General features: G+C 35.8%; 2 protein-coding genes across 5 annotated transcripts; one reads left to right on the forward strand and one right to left on the reverse strand.

Annotated features, from left to right (window-relative positions):
* Positions 1-400: 400 nt before the first annotated feature.
* LOC107219609 (neuralized-like protein 4) lies at positions 401-11371 on the reverse strand. Of its 2 annotated transcripts, XM_046737509.1 has the most exons (18): positions 11126-11256; positions 10886-11021; positions 10576-10791; positions 9303-9743; positions 8917-9117; positions 8609-8834; positions 8381-8480; positions 8070-8246; positions 7623-7931; positions 7252-7445; positions 6831-7120; positions 6349-6742; positions 5952-6273; positions 5628-5821; positions 5321-5526; positions 3771-5239; positions 3400-3552; positions 401-3310 (listed from the first exon to the last, which is right to left on the reverse strand). In XM_046737509.1, the coding sequence occupies exons 3-18, from the start codon at positions 10789-10791 to the stop codon at positions 3118-3120; spliced, it is 5085 nt and encodes a 1694-aa protein (XP_046593465.1). In that variant the 5' UTR covers positions 10886-11021; positions 11126-11256; the 3' UTR covers positions 401-3117. The 2 variants fall into 2 exon arrangements, with proteins under 2 accessions (XP_046593465.1, XP_015513400.2); XM_015657914.2 differs by lacking the exon at positions 10886-11021 and having other exon boundaries at positions 11126-11371.
* A 599-nt stretch (positions 11372-11970) lies between these two features.
* Positions 11971-14634, forward strand: LOC107226739 (phosphatidylinositol N-acetylglucosaminyltransferase subunit A). 3 transcript variants are annotated; one of them, XM_015667684.2, is made up of 7 exons: positions 11971-12121; positions 12427-12583; positions 12800-12979; positions 13128-13362; positions 13557-13854; positions 13931-14291; positions 14367-14634. In XM_015667684.2, the coding sequence occupies exons 1-7, from the start codon at positions 12096-12098 to the stop codon at positions 14457-14459; spliced, it is 1350 nt and encodes a 449-aa protein (XP_015523170.1). In that variant the 5' UTR covers positions 11971-12095; the 3' UTR covers positions 14460-14634. The 3 variants fall into 3 exon arrangements, with proteins under 3 accessions (XP_015523170.1, XP_046594576.1, XP_046594574.1); XM_046738620.1 differs by lacking the exon at positions 11971-12121 and having other exon boundaries at positions 12426-12561; XM_046738618.1 differs by lacking the exons at positions 11971-12121; positions 12427-12583 and adding an exon at positions 12606-12714.
* The last annotated feature ends 2559 nt before the right edge of the window (positions 14635-17193 follow it).

Raw genomic sequence — 17193 nt, forward strand, 5'->3', positions numbered from 1 at the left:
TATCCCTTGTAATAACTTTTATTATACAATTCGTTATTGATGAAATGGTCGTCATTATTACTGAATACCAACTATCATTGTGTCATATTGTTACATAAGTGCTGTTTATAGAATTACGAACTAGGTATATCTATGTAGCGATGCAAATGCGTTGTTCAAATTAGTATAATAATGACATGGCCTCTATATCGGTATCAGAGTAGTTTTTCTTTTTCAAAGATGACGATAATAATAAATAATAATAATAATAATAATGGTCACAAGATATAGCTATTACATCAACGATCACATTTCATTAACAATATATAAGTATAACAACAACAAATCAAGACTATAATGATCCCAATTTTCAAACCATTTAATAATTATCAAATTTCTAGTTGGGGGATACTTTTTTTTAATGAATGAATCTTAAACTTAACACGACCCGAGTATATTCCAATACAATCCGTATGTACTTTTTACAAATCACCTTCATTTATAAAATTGTATTATATTCCTAGTTCCGTATTTAATATCGACCATAATATATATCTTATTCAGCCGTGACATAGTCACGAACTAGTATTTTCTGACACGTATAATAATAGAACTCTGTGTTTAGTCAGCTTATGGAAAAATATCCCCGTCTTTGTTTATCTTTACCTTTTTCTCCCCATCAGCGATATTCCAAAAATTGAATTTAAATAATTTTATGCATACATATAGTGTATTCAGCATACGTACATACATACATGCCGTGAGTTGTATGCGAATGGTATAATATTCTGCAATAATATCACATAATCACTATAACGGTGAACAATAATTTATATATTCCCCTAAGCAATGTACCTACAATTTTTTTTATCTATGATATAAATCAATGCGACCTGAATTTATGTTCGATTCCAATATTAGAAACAATACCGGATTAAGCATTTGCACTAATTTATAAATTGAATTGTCATTTCCTGAAAATCGATTATCTAACTAAAACAATAATTCTGATGTTTTTTATTTTGTGTCAACAACGTTGACCTCTGTCATTTCTTCTAGTACTTTTCTATTAGCCGGTAAATGTAACAACTATTCATCTAATTCCGAAAACTATTACTTTTATTATATTTGGACCATAAAACGGCTTGTTCAAAGTATTTTTTGTTTATATAGTTACAGTAGAACCTCGATTATTCGAATCGATCAGGACTGAGCCTAGTTCAATTAATGGAACAGTAATGTCATATCAAATGAGGCTGCATGATAAAGAATATTATAAACATAACGCAAATATTTTTATGCCACCTTCACATGCATAATGTGTTGCTTTAGCACACTTCGCATCATTCCAACTATCCTTACGTGCGAAGTTGAATAAAATATTAATAATTTCGACATGGGACTGCAAATGGGCCGTCTCCATTTTTTTTCCTAGCAGAGTGATTGTTTATTAGAAAAATATCAAGTCATCGTTCCGATAACAAAACCTTGAAATGAAGTGAGCCATAGTTCCGACGATCGAGGTTCTATTGTAACTGTCAATCCGATTTAGGCATATTCTGTTAAAATTAAGTTAATTTCATGAGGATTACGAGTACTAATTTTGAATATCAAACTAAAACCATTTCCATAAGCCGAATTTATTTTTGGAATTACGCCACTTTCTGAAACATAGATCTGTGCCGAAATCGAATAGACATATTGTAAACACATGTTAAATGCACTCCGGCACTAATCGTATGCACGGAAATCGACAATGTGTGGTTCTATCCTATAAATTATTAATTTTCTTTTCTTGCATAATATTTTCTTCTAATCACTACACATAAATATAATTAAGGGCGGATCTAGCCAAGGCAATCGCTAACGACCATTAAATATTTCAATACAAAGTAGACGTGTGACGAGCGACTTTGTCCCATTTTGCGTTTTTCTTCTTCAATTGAATTAAATCCACCGAGAAATATGTAAACGTCCATGCAATTGCCATGGCTTGAATGAATTTTTCAATTTCTGATACATACTTGTAATGACTAGATGTGATCTATGCTACATACCTATATCTTTCACAAGTCTATTCAAATTAGTATAGTGTCTAAATATATCGCTAATTAAATTGTATAAGTCTTTCAATTAATATCTAAAAAAATTTGCAGGCCATCTCAACTGAAGATTAAATTTCACATGCATATACACGTAATGATAAGGTGTAAAACTAAATTTGGAATAATTACTCTAGCAAACTGTAGAAATCAATATCGATAATAAAGTAATAAAATAATGGTAATTAAACAAGTAGACAGAAAACAAGGTATTCCTATCGCAGTCATGAGTAAAAATACAGCTTTAAGTAACTCGATGGTGTGATGATAACGGAAGTTGGCCAACATGTTGTGCTAAAATGCAGTAAAATTTATGTATATAATGTAAATAACGTATATGTATAGGTATCACAGAAAATGCGTAAATATTAACAGATAAGTAGGCTTCTCAGAACTCCAAAAGACGTATTATATTATATTATGTACAATGTTTTCAAGCATCAGTATTATATGTATAATTTTTGTCGATATCAATATAATAAATCAGTAAAGATTATTACTGCGGTACATACAATACTTGCATAAATCAATAACGAAATTTTTAATGTACAATTATGTACTATATCCGGCATTTCGTGAAGAAATCCAGTACAACAATAAATTTATAAGAAGCTTGGAAAGAAAAATTCGAAAATGTTTACTTTTCTCAGAAAATTATCAAAAGTTAACGAAAGCTTTGTCTGAAATTCTTTCGTTTTTTTCAAAAAGAAACTTTTAGTTGCACTGACTGTTCAATATTATACAATTTTTCATTTTTGTCGTCGATCAATGGGTGACATGAAGATAAATTAGCTGATTATAGTTTTTCATATGAACTTTTAAAGAGTAACGGTTCAGCTGGGAGTATCAAAATATACCGTCCACTTTTTAAAAAGGATTAACAGCAACGAGAAACCCTTTAATTACAAAAATAATGCAAAGAACAAAATGCAGAAGCATAGAGGATGTATGATATATATATATACAACAAACGTAAATTGACAGAAAATGAAATAAATAAATGATAACAAATCAGATAGAAATATTCTTTCCGTTTCTAAAATCCGTCAAGGTGTACAAGAAATGCTATGATCACTGTGGCACCTCCCTCCTTGGTTGCCCATTCTGTCGATTCCAACTGTGGCTCGGAACAATCTTTTCCTGGGCCCATTGTATAGGAACCGGGCCTGACCAGTAGTTGGAATGCAGTGGTTGCGTTCAGTTTTTTATTCGATTGCGTATCAATGTACCTACAATAAATCAACATGGCGCGGTGATATCTTTTTCTACGCAGTTGAATTTGCCCGTGACATTCTTGCAAGTAATGCTGTATACTCACGCGTATTTGCTTGCAAATTCCTTGGAAGCGGCGTATTTAATATTTGGTGAAAAAACAACTTGAGGATTTTGATCATCGCTATTTATAGTCGTAGTTAGATTGCTTGTGTCTAATTGCTCTTTGGTCAGCAGCTCTCCCCTATCCAGTATCCACCTAAAAAGAATTAACAAATTTACATTAGAAATGAGTTGTCGAGAATAACTTTTATCGCATGTCTGAGAGTTGTTGCAGTTTTGAAAATACAAGCTTAAAACAAAAACGTTAGAAAATCAGATCACACCCGGCGATATCGTACAGGACTCACAGGCTTTTGATAGATCATTAAAAGTTCTACAGCCGAATGAATGAATAGATTGAGATGTGCTTCTCACCTAACAGCATCTAATCGTGTCCCGTAGAAGGCGACATGCCATTTATCCAGAGTGTTCTGTGGTATTTGGATGGCATTGATGGTTGGCTTTAGTGGAAATCTGACCCATCCAACTGGAAAGGCAAATTCGGAAGGCGGTTCTCCTTTCCTGCATATCACTCCGTCGCCTTCGGCTTTAAAACACGAACTGCAATAGCATGAAATGTCTTCACCAGTAAAAAATTCCTCTGGTAATACGAGGGATTTTTTAAACCTAAGGCAGGCCTTCAGGTACTCGCATTTCTTCGCCGAAGTGATGTGCACCGCTAGTGGACTGGACGGCAGAGATGTGATTGGTAAGGATGAAAATGAAGATGAATTGTGAACAACATGATGAGTTTCGTTATGCGTGTTAGCGACAAATGAATTCGTTACAATATTGTTTTGCGTTTGATTATTACGATTTTGATTTGCGTTACTGTCTTGGGAACTCATCGACACGTTAACTTGCGAACTTGACGAGAGATGGTTTTGAGAGGTTGGTGTAACGCTGTTCTGTGACATACTCAAGGCGTTGTTGGACACGTTATTCTGGTTCGAACTGTTGGAAGCGATGCTTTCATTTATTGCGTTATTGGCATTTGTAGAAGTGATGGCGGTGCTTAAATTAGACATGTGGCTGCAGTTTGCGGCGCATCCATTTTTAATATTAATATTCGTTGCATTGTTTATTTCTACGTTTGTACATTCGTTAGTAATACTGAGCATATTCGTAACGCCGTTACTTTCACCATCATTATTTTCATCATTTGTGAGATTCTCAATACTTTGAACACAGTGATTCGGCGCCGCTTTAATTTCATTTGCATTATTCGCATTAACGGCGTTATTCTTTACCTTACTATTTTCTAACTGATTGGTCCTCGCTTCACTGCTTATTTCTGGACAGGATTCTAAATTATTACTTTCCGAGTTGATGCTGCTCGACATGCCTGGTTTGCTCTGAATCGTGTTACTCCCTAAACCTGAATCATTGTTGCTCTGAGATGAAATCGGGCTGAGTATGTTGACAGCGCTCTCGTTCTCTGCCGGATGAAGATTACTCTGACTTGGAATATTCAACGACAAGTTCGAGGGTGTTGCAGGAATGGCATTTTCTTTTTCATGGCATTCCAAGTCAGCCTTTTCTCTGGAATTCTCTATGTCCTCTATCTCCGTTTCTGGTTGTTCAACGGTTGTTAAGATAGCCATGTTATTTGTATTGTTATTACCATACGACACTGCCTCTGAAATTGGCCCAATTATGGAAACTTGTTCACATTGGCCGTACAAGTCTATGACAGCGTAAACATAAGGAGGTAAATCTGTAGCTGCGATCCCTTGATCGGAGCCATTTATGTATAAGTGCAGTCTTGAGTCTTCGTCTATCAATAAACTTACGATACTTCCTACCTGAAGGTTTTCTAAATTCATTCCATACCTCGTTATTACCTGAAACGGAAAATTGTTCAATCAATCCATGAACAAGAATTGCAAGTTTGATTATGCTCAATTTCGGAATTCTCCTCTTACTTTCACACCGTTATGCGATATCCAATCGCCACACATGATCCAGGAATGTTTTTTGAAGCCTAGAGCAGTTAATGGAAAACTGACTTTGTCTGGAGAGATGCAAGTCACTCCGCATAGCATGCCCGATACCCAGCGATCATTCAATTTTTCCACTCTCACTTGAAACGGTTTTCCTTTGACTAGCGGGCGATGAGACATTACTACACCTAAATATTAACAAGACAATGATTGATTAACAGTCGATTAACGGAGTTGATCGAAGTTTGCCTATCAATACGAGTAATAGATCTATCTTGTTTAATCTTACCTTGATTATAGCTGGCGACTCTTCGAGCTGTAGTTTTTTTTTCAAGTTCAATATTTCTGCCACGATTTTCGTGGAACTCATAATTCCAATCCGAATCACCCGTGGACGTGGTAATCGGCTGTGTCGGCGTGAGTACCATTTCGTTCAATAGCTTTCCCTCCGAAACGTCTATCGAGGTATCCATCCCGGCATCACTATTTGAATACATTGAACAGGTGATAGGTGAAATATGTACTTGCATGAAACAAATACTTCGATATCAACCAGATTTGAGAACACTCTGACTATAGGACAGTTTCAGTGAAGATATATTTGTCTACTCACTTTCTCATAATTGGTGGCATTGGATCCAAGAGTAATTCTAAGGAGTCTTGTAGTCTGAGGCTAGCATTTGGCGATATGATTATGTTTTGCTGTTTACTACTCGTTGCACAGACAGCAAGAGTACTGCCAAATAATTCTATGACGACATACACTGCCTCGGGAATATTTGTAGCAGCTACTCCCATATCTTCGCCATTTATATAAAACTTCAAGTTTCCATCATGCGTTCGTTTCACACCAATTTTATCACCAGATCGAAGCCAGTCTAAACTCGGACAGTAATTTGAAGACAAAACGTATCCCTTGTGTCGAACTTGGTTCCCTTTAATAATAATTAGAGCAATTGAAATGTAGTATTGAATTTCATCAAGATTTCGTACAAGTTTCCTATACTCACCGATTAAATACCAAGAATCCTCTGGTATAGAAGTCATGCCAGGAACTAAATTCATCGAAGTAAACCAATTCCCATTGTTGTTGGTCATTACACCGATTCTCAACGAGCCGCACCATTCTTGAGCAACTTCTTGGATTGAAATTTCGAAAATTTCATTACTTTCCAAGGGACATTCGCTGAGCAATATTGCATTACAATATTCTCGGCAACGAGCAGCGACAGTTCGATCTGAATTCAGCTGAATATTTGCACCGACAGACTCGTGAAATTTGTGAATTATCTCGACCTGGGCTTGGGGTTGAATTACCGAGGTAGGTTGCTGGCTCGTACTATTCTCGGATGGTAAATATTGCTGTGTCGCCGTGTCTCTGCGCTCAGGCAAGACGATAGTTACCTAAAAAATTTTTACTGATGTTAGAAAATAAATTTCACGTACAACATTACAATTGTAAAACTTATCTTAGAATATTTGGATTACTTACTTGCGCACATCGACCATAGAGATCAATAACGGGATATACATGTAGTGGTAGTCCAGTGCATGCGATTCCCTGATCTACTCCATCCAAGTAATAGCGTAAGCTCGTATCGGCATGCCTCATTATACCGATACGATTTCCTTCTACGAGTGTATCTAAGTTGCAAGCATAATTATTGCGCAATGTTACACCATCTCGCATTACGTTCGGACCGGATAACATCCACGTATCGTGATCTATGTCTGTCATTGTTGAGGGAAATTCAAGTTCATCTGGTCTTATTGCTGTTACACCTGTAAATTCGTCAATTAAATCATAACGTCAACAGATATTTATTGAGGATGCGTAAAGAATTCATGAAGAGTTACAGGAAGCTTCTTATGGGTGCAAGTTTTAGTCAAAATCGTGAATCCGTTTTGCATACCTGCTTCAATCGCACCTGACCATCGATCAACCATTTTATCAATAGAGACTTCGAACATTTCACCATCGCGTAACGCCCTATTGGCAATTACAATTGCTTCGTTAAACTCTCCTAAAGCACGAGGCCTAGCAGCTGTCAAGCCATTGTTCATTATTCGTGCATTTTTTCCATGTATATGATGAAATCGTAAATCACTGTTAGAAGATCAATTATTAGTCACTGAAGTAATAAATGCAAATAGTGAGTCCAAAAACTTTGATACAGTTTTGTTTACAATGTATGTGTGAAATGTAAACTTAAATTTACTTATAAGCATTTCTGTAGATGACAATAGGTGCCTGCAATTAGGTAATATGGTTGCTTGAACAAACCTGTACAACGTTGTGTTGCTAAAGCTGGAATTATTTGTTGTCGGGCTGTAAAAATCTGTGCCATCGACTATGGTTGCTTGAGCTGCCTGCCCATATAAATCGATAACCCCGTAAACTCTTTCTGGCACTCCTGTGGCAGCTGTGCCAAGATCAGCTCCATTTATATAAAAGTGTAACAAACCATCCTCGTTTCTCATTACCCCGACACGATCGCCGACTTGTAACTGATCCAGATTTTGTCCATATTTATCTATGATCGTTGTGCCATTATGCATCACGCCTTGTCCCGTCATCATCCATGTACCAGACCTGAAAGTAACGATTGTGTACCATCAAGTGAAATTTGTATATTTGATTTAAAACGGTGCACTTTACACTCCCAGCAGTGAAAGAATAGAATATAGTAATAAGTATGTAGAAGTTAATTCTTCTTTACTGACAACATACCTTACATTAGTCATTGTGAAAGGAAATTCTAATTCAGTCGGAGAATGAGTAGTGACGCCAATTTCAATCGATCCAGCCCACTTTGTAACTATCTTGTCTAACTTAACTTCAAATAATTCATTTGGACGCAACGGTCGAGAAGTCAGTACAACACCATTGTTGAAATCATCTAGAGCGCTGCAAACGTATTTTTATTAATATGATGGTCTGTTTTCATGCCATTATGGATCTGGATTAATAAATTTTTCTTTTCCTTTCTTGTTTCGCAAGATCACTGAGAAATCATACTATTGTTCATTTTATACGCTTACTTGGGTCTATGAGCAGTTCTTCCATTATTAATTACATCCGCATGTGTCCCACAACAAACGTGAAACATCAGTCTATCTATCGCATCATCGTCTATCATTTCTACAGATAAATGAAAGGATAAGTTTACTTTGTCATAAGGAAAACTGGATATAGTTTAATTAGCATTAAAGTACACAATGATGAAGCAGTCGATAGAAAAAGTATGCCGAAAAATAGAAGAACTTTACCTTCGCCATTTAATCCCTGTAGATGCAGAGTGTTTCGTCTAGTGACTAAATTTTGTTCTTCTCTCTCATCCCGGTCGACAATGGTTACTTTAACAGTCATCCCGTAAAGATCTATAACACCCCAAATACCCGAGGGAACCTTGGCGGCGATACCTTGATCCAAACCATTTATAAGGTAATGAAGGTTTCCGTTACTTCGCCTAATCATTCCCACCCTGTCACCCTCCTGTAATATGGAATCCATATCAAACTTTGCAAGCAATATCTTGCTTCACTGAATTCATTTTATGCCATGGATTTAAACTTACTCTCAACTCGTCTAAATTGAACTCTCCGTACTCACGCTGAGTACCCTTGCCATTGGTCAGAATTCCACAGCCAGACATCATGGTTGTTCCAGATCGCATGTTGGTCATCGTTGCGGGAAATTCTAGTGCTGTCGGACTGTGAGTAGTAACACCTACTTCGATACTTCCTGACCATTTGTCCACTAATCTGTCTATTCGAATCTGGTTCACATTTAAAAAATTTGTTTAGATTGCAAACATTCCTTACCACAAACTTCAAGCTAATGAATCAATCGATTCGCCCAGGCAAAGTATAACTCAACACAGTGTATGACACATCAAATACTTTTTCAACTTGAAAACTTAAAATATTAGATCGCGGTAAGCCAAGGTGTGAAAAGTCTTACCTCAAAAAGCTCGTTATCTCTTAATGCTCTGTGCGTCATTACAACACCGTTATTAAATTCATCAAGTGGTCTTCGTCTCTCTGCCGTTCTAGCATTGTTAGACAATTTAATGAGGGTTCCGACTCGCTCATGGAACCTTAATCTGTCCTCCCGTATAGCAGCTGCGCTTGGATTCTTAGGTAGGTTGATATTTACATTAACGTTAACGTTCAGATTGGTAACTAAGTTTGTCGTTGAAGAATTTGACGTCTGTGCAAGTGCGTGATCATTGTTGATTTCTGTCTCATTTGTTACGTCTGTTATGGAAAGTGTTGGCCTCGGCTGAGAGACGCTTACTTGGACGCAGTTACCATACATATCAATTACTGCAAATACTCGTGAAGGGATATTTGTAGCTGCTACACCTTGAGACATTCCATTTACATAGAACACTAGTTCACTCTGAAAATGAAACAAAATATTTATTTGACTAATAATTGTTTCAAATACATGAATTTCAGTCTGTTCAATTTTAAAATGTGTCGTCATAATTTCAATGACTGGATTATAAATATCAAAAAATAATGGAGTTCATTAAATCTTCTCTGGTCAATTTTTGACAAACATTGACGGTTGGGAGTTTATTATTCAACGATTCTCAAAAATGACAGAGACAGTATTGAAAAAACATTGCATTATTTTTATCACTTTATAAAATCCTAATTGGAATATAATTCTTCCATTCCAAGAGATGTTAAAGTTTATTCATGTAACATACAAGTGACGGATGCATGGAAATCAGACAATTCTAAATATAATTTCCAGGTGGAAAAGCAATTCATGAAAGGTGCATACCTTGTTAAATAATTAAGCTAGTTGTATTATCCAATAAAATTTAAGTTATCTTTTTTTTTGTGCATCTATTCGTAGAGAATTGGTGCACAAGACGAAGCCAGTGATGAAATTTGAAGAAAATGCTGTCCTACTTTGTTCTTTTGATCTCAAATTTTGAAATAAGTATAATGAAAATACGATGAATCGTCAATTAGTATCTAATTTTGTTATTAAAATTCTTGTTTGGTAACAAAATCCTCTTAACATATCCTCTTAAAATGTTTGTAGTTAACCAATTTTCAATGATAAAGTAGGTGAAGAAAAAGAATAAGTTCAAACAGTTAGATGATCCTACATTTTGGCCTTTTCATATTCTGCTCGGTTCAAGATTCGGTGCTACACATAAAAAAGTCATCGACAAGAAAAAGAGAAATGAACCAAATACACAGTTAAGACTAACATTTGAGGTCCTCATCACACCAAGAAAATCTCCTTCCTCTAACGTTTCAAGATCTGTCCCGTACAGTTCTACAATTGGTTGTCCGTCACGAATAATCCCAGAACCTGACATTATCCATGATCCAAGTCTAAGCTTATTGGCACATGCCGGTAACTCCATACTCTCCGGATCACATGATGTCACTCCGATTTCAATGCTTCCGCTCCATGATACCATCTGAAAGAAATTACCGTGAAGAAACAAATAGGCAAAGAAAGAGCAGAAACGATATGTTGATAGACAAGTAACGAAGCGAAGAATATTGTCTTGCCTAGTTGAGGAGGACATTATGCAAGCACGGGGCATGCAGGAAACGGCGTTACAATTAAGAAACTGCGTGAAAGATACGGATTGGAAAACCGAGGTTTGTCCATAAAAGTCGTGGGCGACGATAGCGTGATGAAAACCTGTAAATCCCGGAGATTTGACAGTTCGGCGAGTCGATGCAGTGGGCGACAGGTACGAGTATGGAGAACTGCAGCATAACATGTCGAGTGGTGCACATCGTTACCTTTTTATCGATGCGAACTTCGAAGAGTTCATCATCCTTGAGCGGTTCGGAGCTTAATACGAGCCCGTAATTATATACAGAGAAATTTCGGACGGCGGTACAGTTGTCATTTATTAAATTAACACGCTCCCCGCATCTTTGGTGAAACATAACGGCCATTTGTGTATGTATACACAACAACAGCAGCAGCAGGGCCTCGTACTCCGAGGTCCCCGTATCCGATATCCGATCACGTCGTCTCGCGTACCAAATCCAACCAAACCATCATAAAAATAATCGATCATTTTTTCCCGATTAATCGAGTATAATCGATTATTTCTTAAACTCGATTAATCGACCGACTCGATTGTTCTTTCTTATATACAATCGGTTTTTGATTTTTACTCCCATATGAATGATACAATACAGAGAGAAACCTTACAATACAATATCAATTTATATGATTAAAGTATCAACAATTGACATTGTCTTACTTACCAAGCACCTATTTGATATAATAAGTGAAAGGCGTATATGAATATTTTCACTTACAACATTTTGATTTCATATGCATCGTTTCAAAAAAAAAAAAAATACGGAATAATCGATTAATCGGTTAATATTTACCGATTCAATTGAGTCATGTTCGATTATTTTTTGGAACTCGATTAATCGAAGCATATAGGATGACACTCGGTGCTAGCGACAGCTAGCGACGAGAAAAATACGCCCGAATGATTGGTTCTGATGTACCAGGTCCCACCTTGTAGGAGGGGTTTATCATTTCAAGCCAATGAAAAGGCTTCATTTCACCTATCCCACCGCAACGTCATCACATCATCAGCCAATTGAGGGAATTCAGTTTGGCAGTTATCGTCTGCAATAATCTGGTCAAAATCCACAATGACGCTCGTTGATAAACACGGGGGTGGTGAAACAGGTCAAATCGAGGTAATTGTGTAAAAAAAACAACTCGGTTTCAGATGTCAAGATGGGACAAACCCGGCATAAGATATGGTGAGCATTAATTCTATTTGTAAAAATATCCTTATATCAATGCCTACTGCTTTCGACTATTCTAACCTATAAATTCTGACACCAAAGCAAAGTCAAAGTTTATCGTCAAGCTGAACTATATCAATTATTTGCAAATGACTTGTAATTAAGAAGTGACATCTGTTTCCTTTATTTCAACTCGTTATCCATCTTGTTTTTGCAACATACCCTACCTTGACTACAGCAAACTGAGATAACTTTTGGAATGAACTTACCTATTCATATTTTAGCAAGTTACAATGCCATAACTTGATATTTTCTTTCAGTATGGTCTCCGACTTCTTTTATCCGAACATGGGTGGGGTGGAAGAGCACATATTCAATTTGTCCCAGTGCCTATTGGGTCGAGGACACAAAGTCGTAGTGCTGACGCACTCTTATGGTGATAGAGTAGGAATACGGTACATGACGAATGGCTTGAAAGTACATACTCTTCTTTGCCCTGTGATCAAATTTTTTGTTTTTAATCCTGGATGCTCATTCAGGGTCTAATTCCTCTGCAAAAATATAGAAAAAACACTGTTTCAAGTCACTCAGCTCATCAAAATCTACGAGTAACTTCTTATTGTAGTGTTAAATCAACTTTTTGTGTTCCCACTCACCACTACCATTGAATATATTACTTTTTATACATTTCAGGTCTACTACTTGCCGATAAAAGTATTTTACAATCAATGTGTGCTGCCCACCATGATCTGTTCTCTCCCATTGATCAGATACATCTTCATACGGGAACAGATCCAGATAATCCATGGGCATTCGGCATTCTCTGCCTTAGCCCATGAAGGGATGTTGATAGGGAGGCTGATGGGACTGAAGGTAAACTGCGGTCGCATTTCCAGGTGTCTTGAGATATTCGTGGGACATACTATGTCACGTAACTGAGAGGCCTGGAAAAGCAATAAATGAAATTAGCAATGAAAACAGTTTGAATTATGTTAAATCTCTTGTACGAATTCTGTTCTAGACTGTATTCACAGACCATTCATTATTTGGTTTTGCTGACGCATCTGCTATCCTGACCAACAAATTCATAGAGATATCACTGTCAGATTGCAATCACTGCATATGTGTATCGCACACTGGAAAAGAAAATACCGTATTAAGAGCAAAAGTACAAATAGAAAGGGTGTCAGTCATTCCAAACGCAGTTGACACTGCGCTATTTACACCTGATGTTAGCAAGAGGAACAATGATTTTAGTGAATATATTTTTCGATATTATAACAAGCAATGTCTAGCTGCTTGATTCTTTAGTCCGCTTTGCTGTTAGATACTTCACTCGAGAGATGAAAACACTTTGGCTTCATACAAGTTGCAAGATGCTTTTATGCAAGGTGGTTATTTGAATCTTTCAATTTCTTGCACATGCAGTGAATCAAAGCTTTTTTTGCAGTTACAATAGTTATAGTATCCCGGCTAGTCTATCGAAAAGGGGTGGATCTCCTAGCCCATATTATTCCTGAAATTTGTGCAAAGTATGAAAATGTACAGTTCCTGATTGGAGGCGACGGGCCAAAACGGTGGCTAATAGAAGAGATTAGAGAACGGAATTTACTCCAACACCGAGTTACGCTGCTCGGTAGTCTCGAACATTCGCAAGTGAGACATGTTTTAAACAAAGGGCACATATTTTTGAACACCAGCCTAACAGAAGCCTACTGTATGGCAATCGTGGAAGCTGCTTCTTGCGGGTAAAGCAACTTTCAAAAGATTTACTTGTGCCAAGTTTTCAGATTGGAAGTTAATGTTTTCTTTAATTTCTTCAAGATTACAAGTTGTTTCCACACGAGTGGGAGGAATACCAGAAGTTTTACCACCCGACTTGATATATTTGGTGGACCCAACAGTGCCTGCTTTGGTACAAGGCATTGATTCTGCGATAGCTGATTATGTCACTGGCAAACAGATGTGTCCTTTCAAGGCGCACAAGCAAATAGCTTCATTTTATAACTGGTTCGACGTTACCAAACGGACGGAAGTTGTATACGGGCTGGTTGAAAAAGAGAAGCAGAAAAATCTTGGACAACAGCTGAGCAGCTACATTCCAACCGGTGTCTTGCCATATTTGCTAGTTGTTTCACTGTGCTATATTATTCTCTACATTCTGGAGTATCTTGTGCCTAAAAAGGTATGTTCATCAGTCACTTAACATGTGCCAAAAAAGTATCAGTTACCACGTATGCAATATATACATTTTTTTTAGTACATCGACTTGGCGCGAGACTACGGACAATCACAGAACGAACCACATATTCACACCAAAGTGCCAAGAAAGAAGAGAGGCAGCAATTCATGACGCTAGTATTATGTTCTGATTCTTAAAAATCAGTATGCTTACACTGATTGTTGTGTCCATTGTTTACCAAAGAAATTACAAATTTCTATACTTGTAAACGTTCGCCTTATCAAGTTTATTACCGAAGTATCCAGATTTCAGAACCATGCTAAGCCTTTAAAAAAAAAAAAAGAAACGAAGTATAGTTCCTATTGCCTAAATTGTTTTGCATATTTGTTTGAAATTTTATATTCGATATTTTTAGCTCATCGCGAAAAAAAGGTTTTGTAATGTTACTTGGCGGTGTTAAAGATTTTGTAAAGGTTGAAGGATTGCATAAGAGTTCTTGAATTTTATTGCGAAACTTTACTCGCTTTATGTAATTGGACTTTTTGTATCTTACAATGTTATTTTCATTTAAATTATTTCCAAAAACAAATTCAACAAATAGTTTTAGGAATACATTGACTGTTCGTTCTTTTTTTTTTTTTATAGCAAATTTGACTACTGCTAATCATTCTTCGTTCCTTACAGTCATTTTGGCGATACATGTTCGTATAATGTAGTCTACAGTGAATTTTGATAATATGAATTTTGTGGCTAAATTCTGGAATATCAGAGGCATTGCTTCAATTACAAGTTTAAAGAATGATTCTTATTTTTGTTTTTTATAGCTACTAGATTAATTTATTTGTACAATTGACTTGATTTAAACAATGAGTGAAGTACAGAAAACTATGTTGTATAGTGAGTTAGGTAATGATTTCGAGCATTTGCAGAAGAATTCAGAAACAGGAATACATAATTTAAAGTTTCTTGTTCTCCCTTTTTTTTTTTACACAGAATGTGTGGTAACAAGAATATGTGCAGCTTATGTAATTGTGATACAAAATAATGAATAATGCATAGTGTCTATGTTGTTAATACGTACCAATAATTGTTGAAGTGAACATACAAAGTTTTTGTCGAACAAATTATTCATAAGACCATATCATGTGTAACATTTAATAGTCACTTGTGTGTGACACCATAACAGTGTGACACTCGATTATTTTCAGTATTTCTCATTCAAATATTTATTGAAACACAATACTGGTCATTTGCGAAGCGCCAAACTAGTACAGTATTTATTAAGTGCTTGTATTTGATGAACTTTATTGTGTTATACCAACTTGTAAGTAGATTTTACAGTATTTTGTAACTATAATTTAATACTTTTATTTTCAAACAAGCCTGAAGGATGTTTCTGTTACTTTTATTTTGATAATTGTGTAAAGAAAATACAAAGTTCAACTATGAGTCTATGAAGGGATCAGACTTTGAACACTTTCCTTCAAAATTAAATCAACTGTGTGCATAAGGTAGTCTCACTATTATAACAGTCTGTATTACTATTTTGTGATATGTTATGAATGTGAACAGGGTGTGCATGCATGTGTATGCGCTCTGACAATCATACCATATCGAATAAACTTAGCTTTCGGACAGCTGAAACGCACATCAGAAGTTTTCCAGAATGCCATGAAATTCGGCGAAAACAGAATATGAGCAAGAAAATGTATCGTGAAATATGATTACCGGCGCTTTGCTACCAACCCCTTTAATGCGATATTATTAATTATCGGTCAACATGAACTATTAAGAAAACCAGAGAAATTCTTTGTACAAATTCAAAGCAGCTAAAGATTTTCTAATTCAATTTCTTTATACAGTAGAAGCTCATTGTTGTCGTTCACTTGGATCTGGTGTCGACGAGGAAACTTTGCCCCACCGATTCACAGAGCGCTAGTCAATTACAGTTTTACACATAACTTGACAACCAGCTTCTAGTGTAAAGGTTTATACATAGGGATGGTATTATTATATAACAACATAACAATGAATGAGATGAATATGATACATGAATATAATGAATATAATTTTATAATGTCTGGATATTCTACGTACAATTAACAATAGCTTATTTTTACTATAAGAGACAAATAACTTTGTTGACGTGTTAAGAAGTCTATAAAGTCTCGGCGAATTTTCAAAATTCGTGAGATTCTAAGATACAAATAATAAATACATGTATACGTCATGTAATTATAATTAAAAGCAATATTTTAATCGAAACCTAAATACCTAATTATTGCTTATCACCCCTTACAAAAATTAGAATATTTATTATGCTTCAGCTCTCGTGTCGAAATCAGAGAACCACCTCTCAGTGGTAATATTTTCCATGCTGAATCCGATTTGTTATTGAAATATATTTGAGAAAACGTGAACTTTATTCCATCAGTGGTATAACAGATTACTTAAAACCATTTACATTGATTTGGTAGGTTTTTTTGTTTTTGTTTTTTTTTTATTATTATATACAAGTCATGAGAATCAGCAATTATTTATAATATTTATAACGTGCACAGCATCAACATCGCAGACTCTCACACAAATCAACTCACAGTTCCGTTGATACTTGCTCTCTGGTGTATGCAATTTCATTGCATATTATTATTATTATTATTATTACTACTACTAATTTATATCTCACAACTCGGTAATTTATACCTTTCAGGCAACTATAACACAACATTTAATATCTAAATAAAAAAAATTGTCCTGTATCGAATACAATTTTTCTTCCTCTTCTTCTTTTTACCAGGAGATGACCTTTCGAAATAGATGCAACTACCAAAGATATTCTTTTTTTTCCACTTTTGTCATGGATATTTGTATTTTACCTTGAAAAATTTGTGTAACAGTAGACCTA

This window comes from Neodiprion lecontei, chromosome 4 (genome assembly GCF_021901455.1).
Source record: "Neodiprion lecontei isolate iyNeoLeco1 chromosome 4, iyNeoLeco1.1, whole genome shotgun sequence".
Classification (NCBI taxonomy): Eukaryota; Metazoa; Arthropoda; class Insecta; order Hymenoptera; family Diprionidae; genus Neodiprion; species Neodiprion lecontei.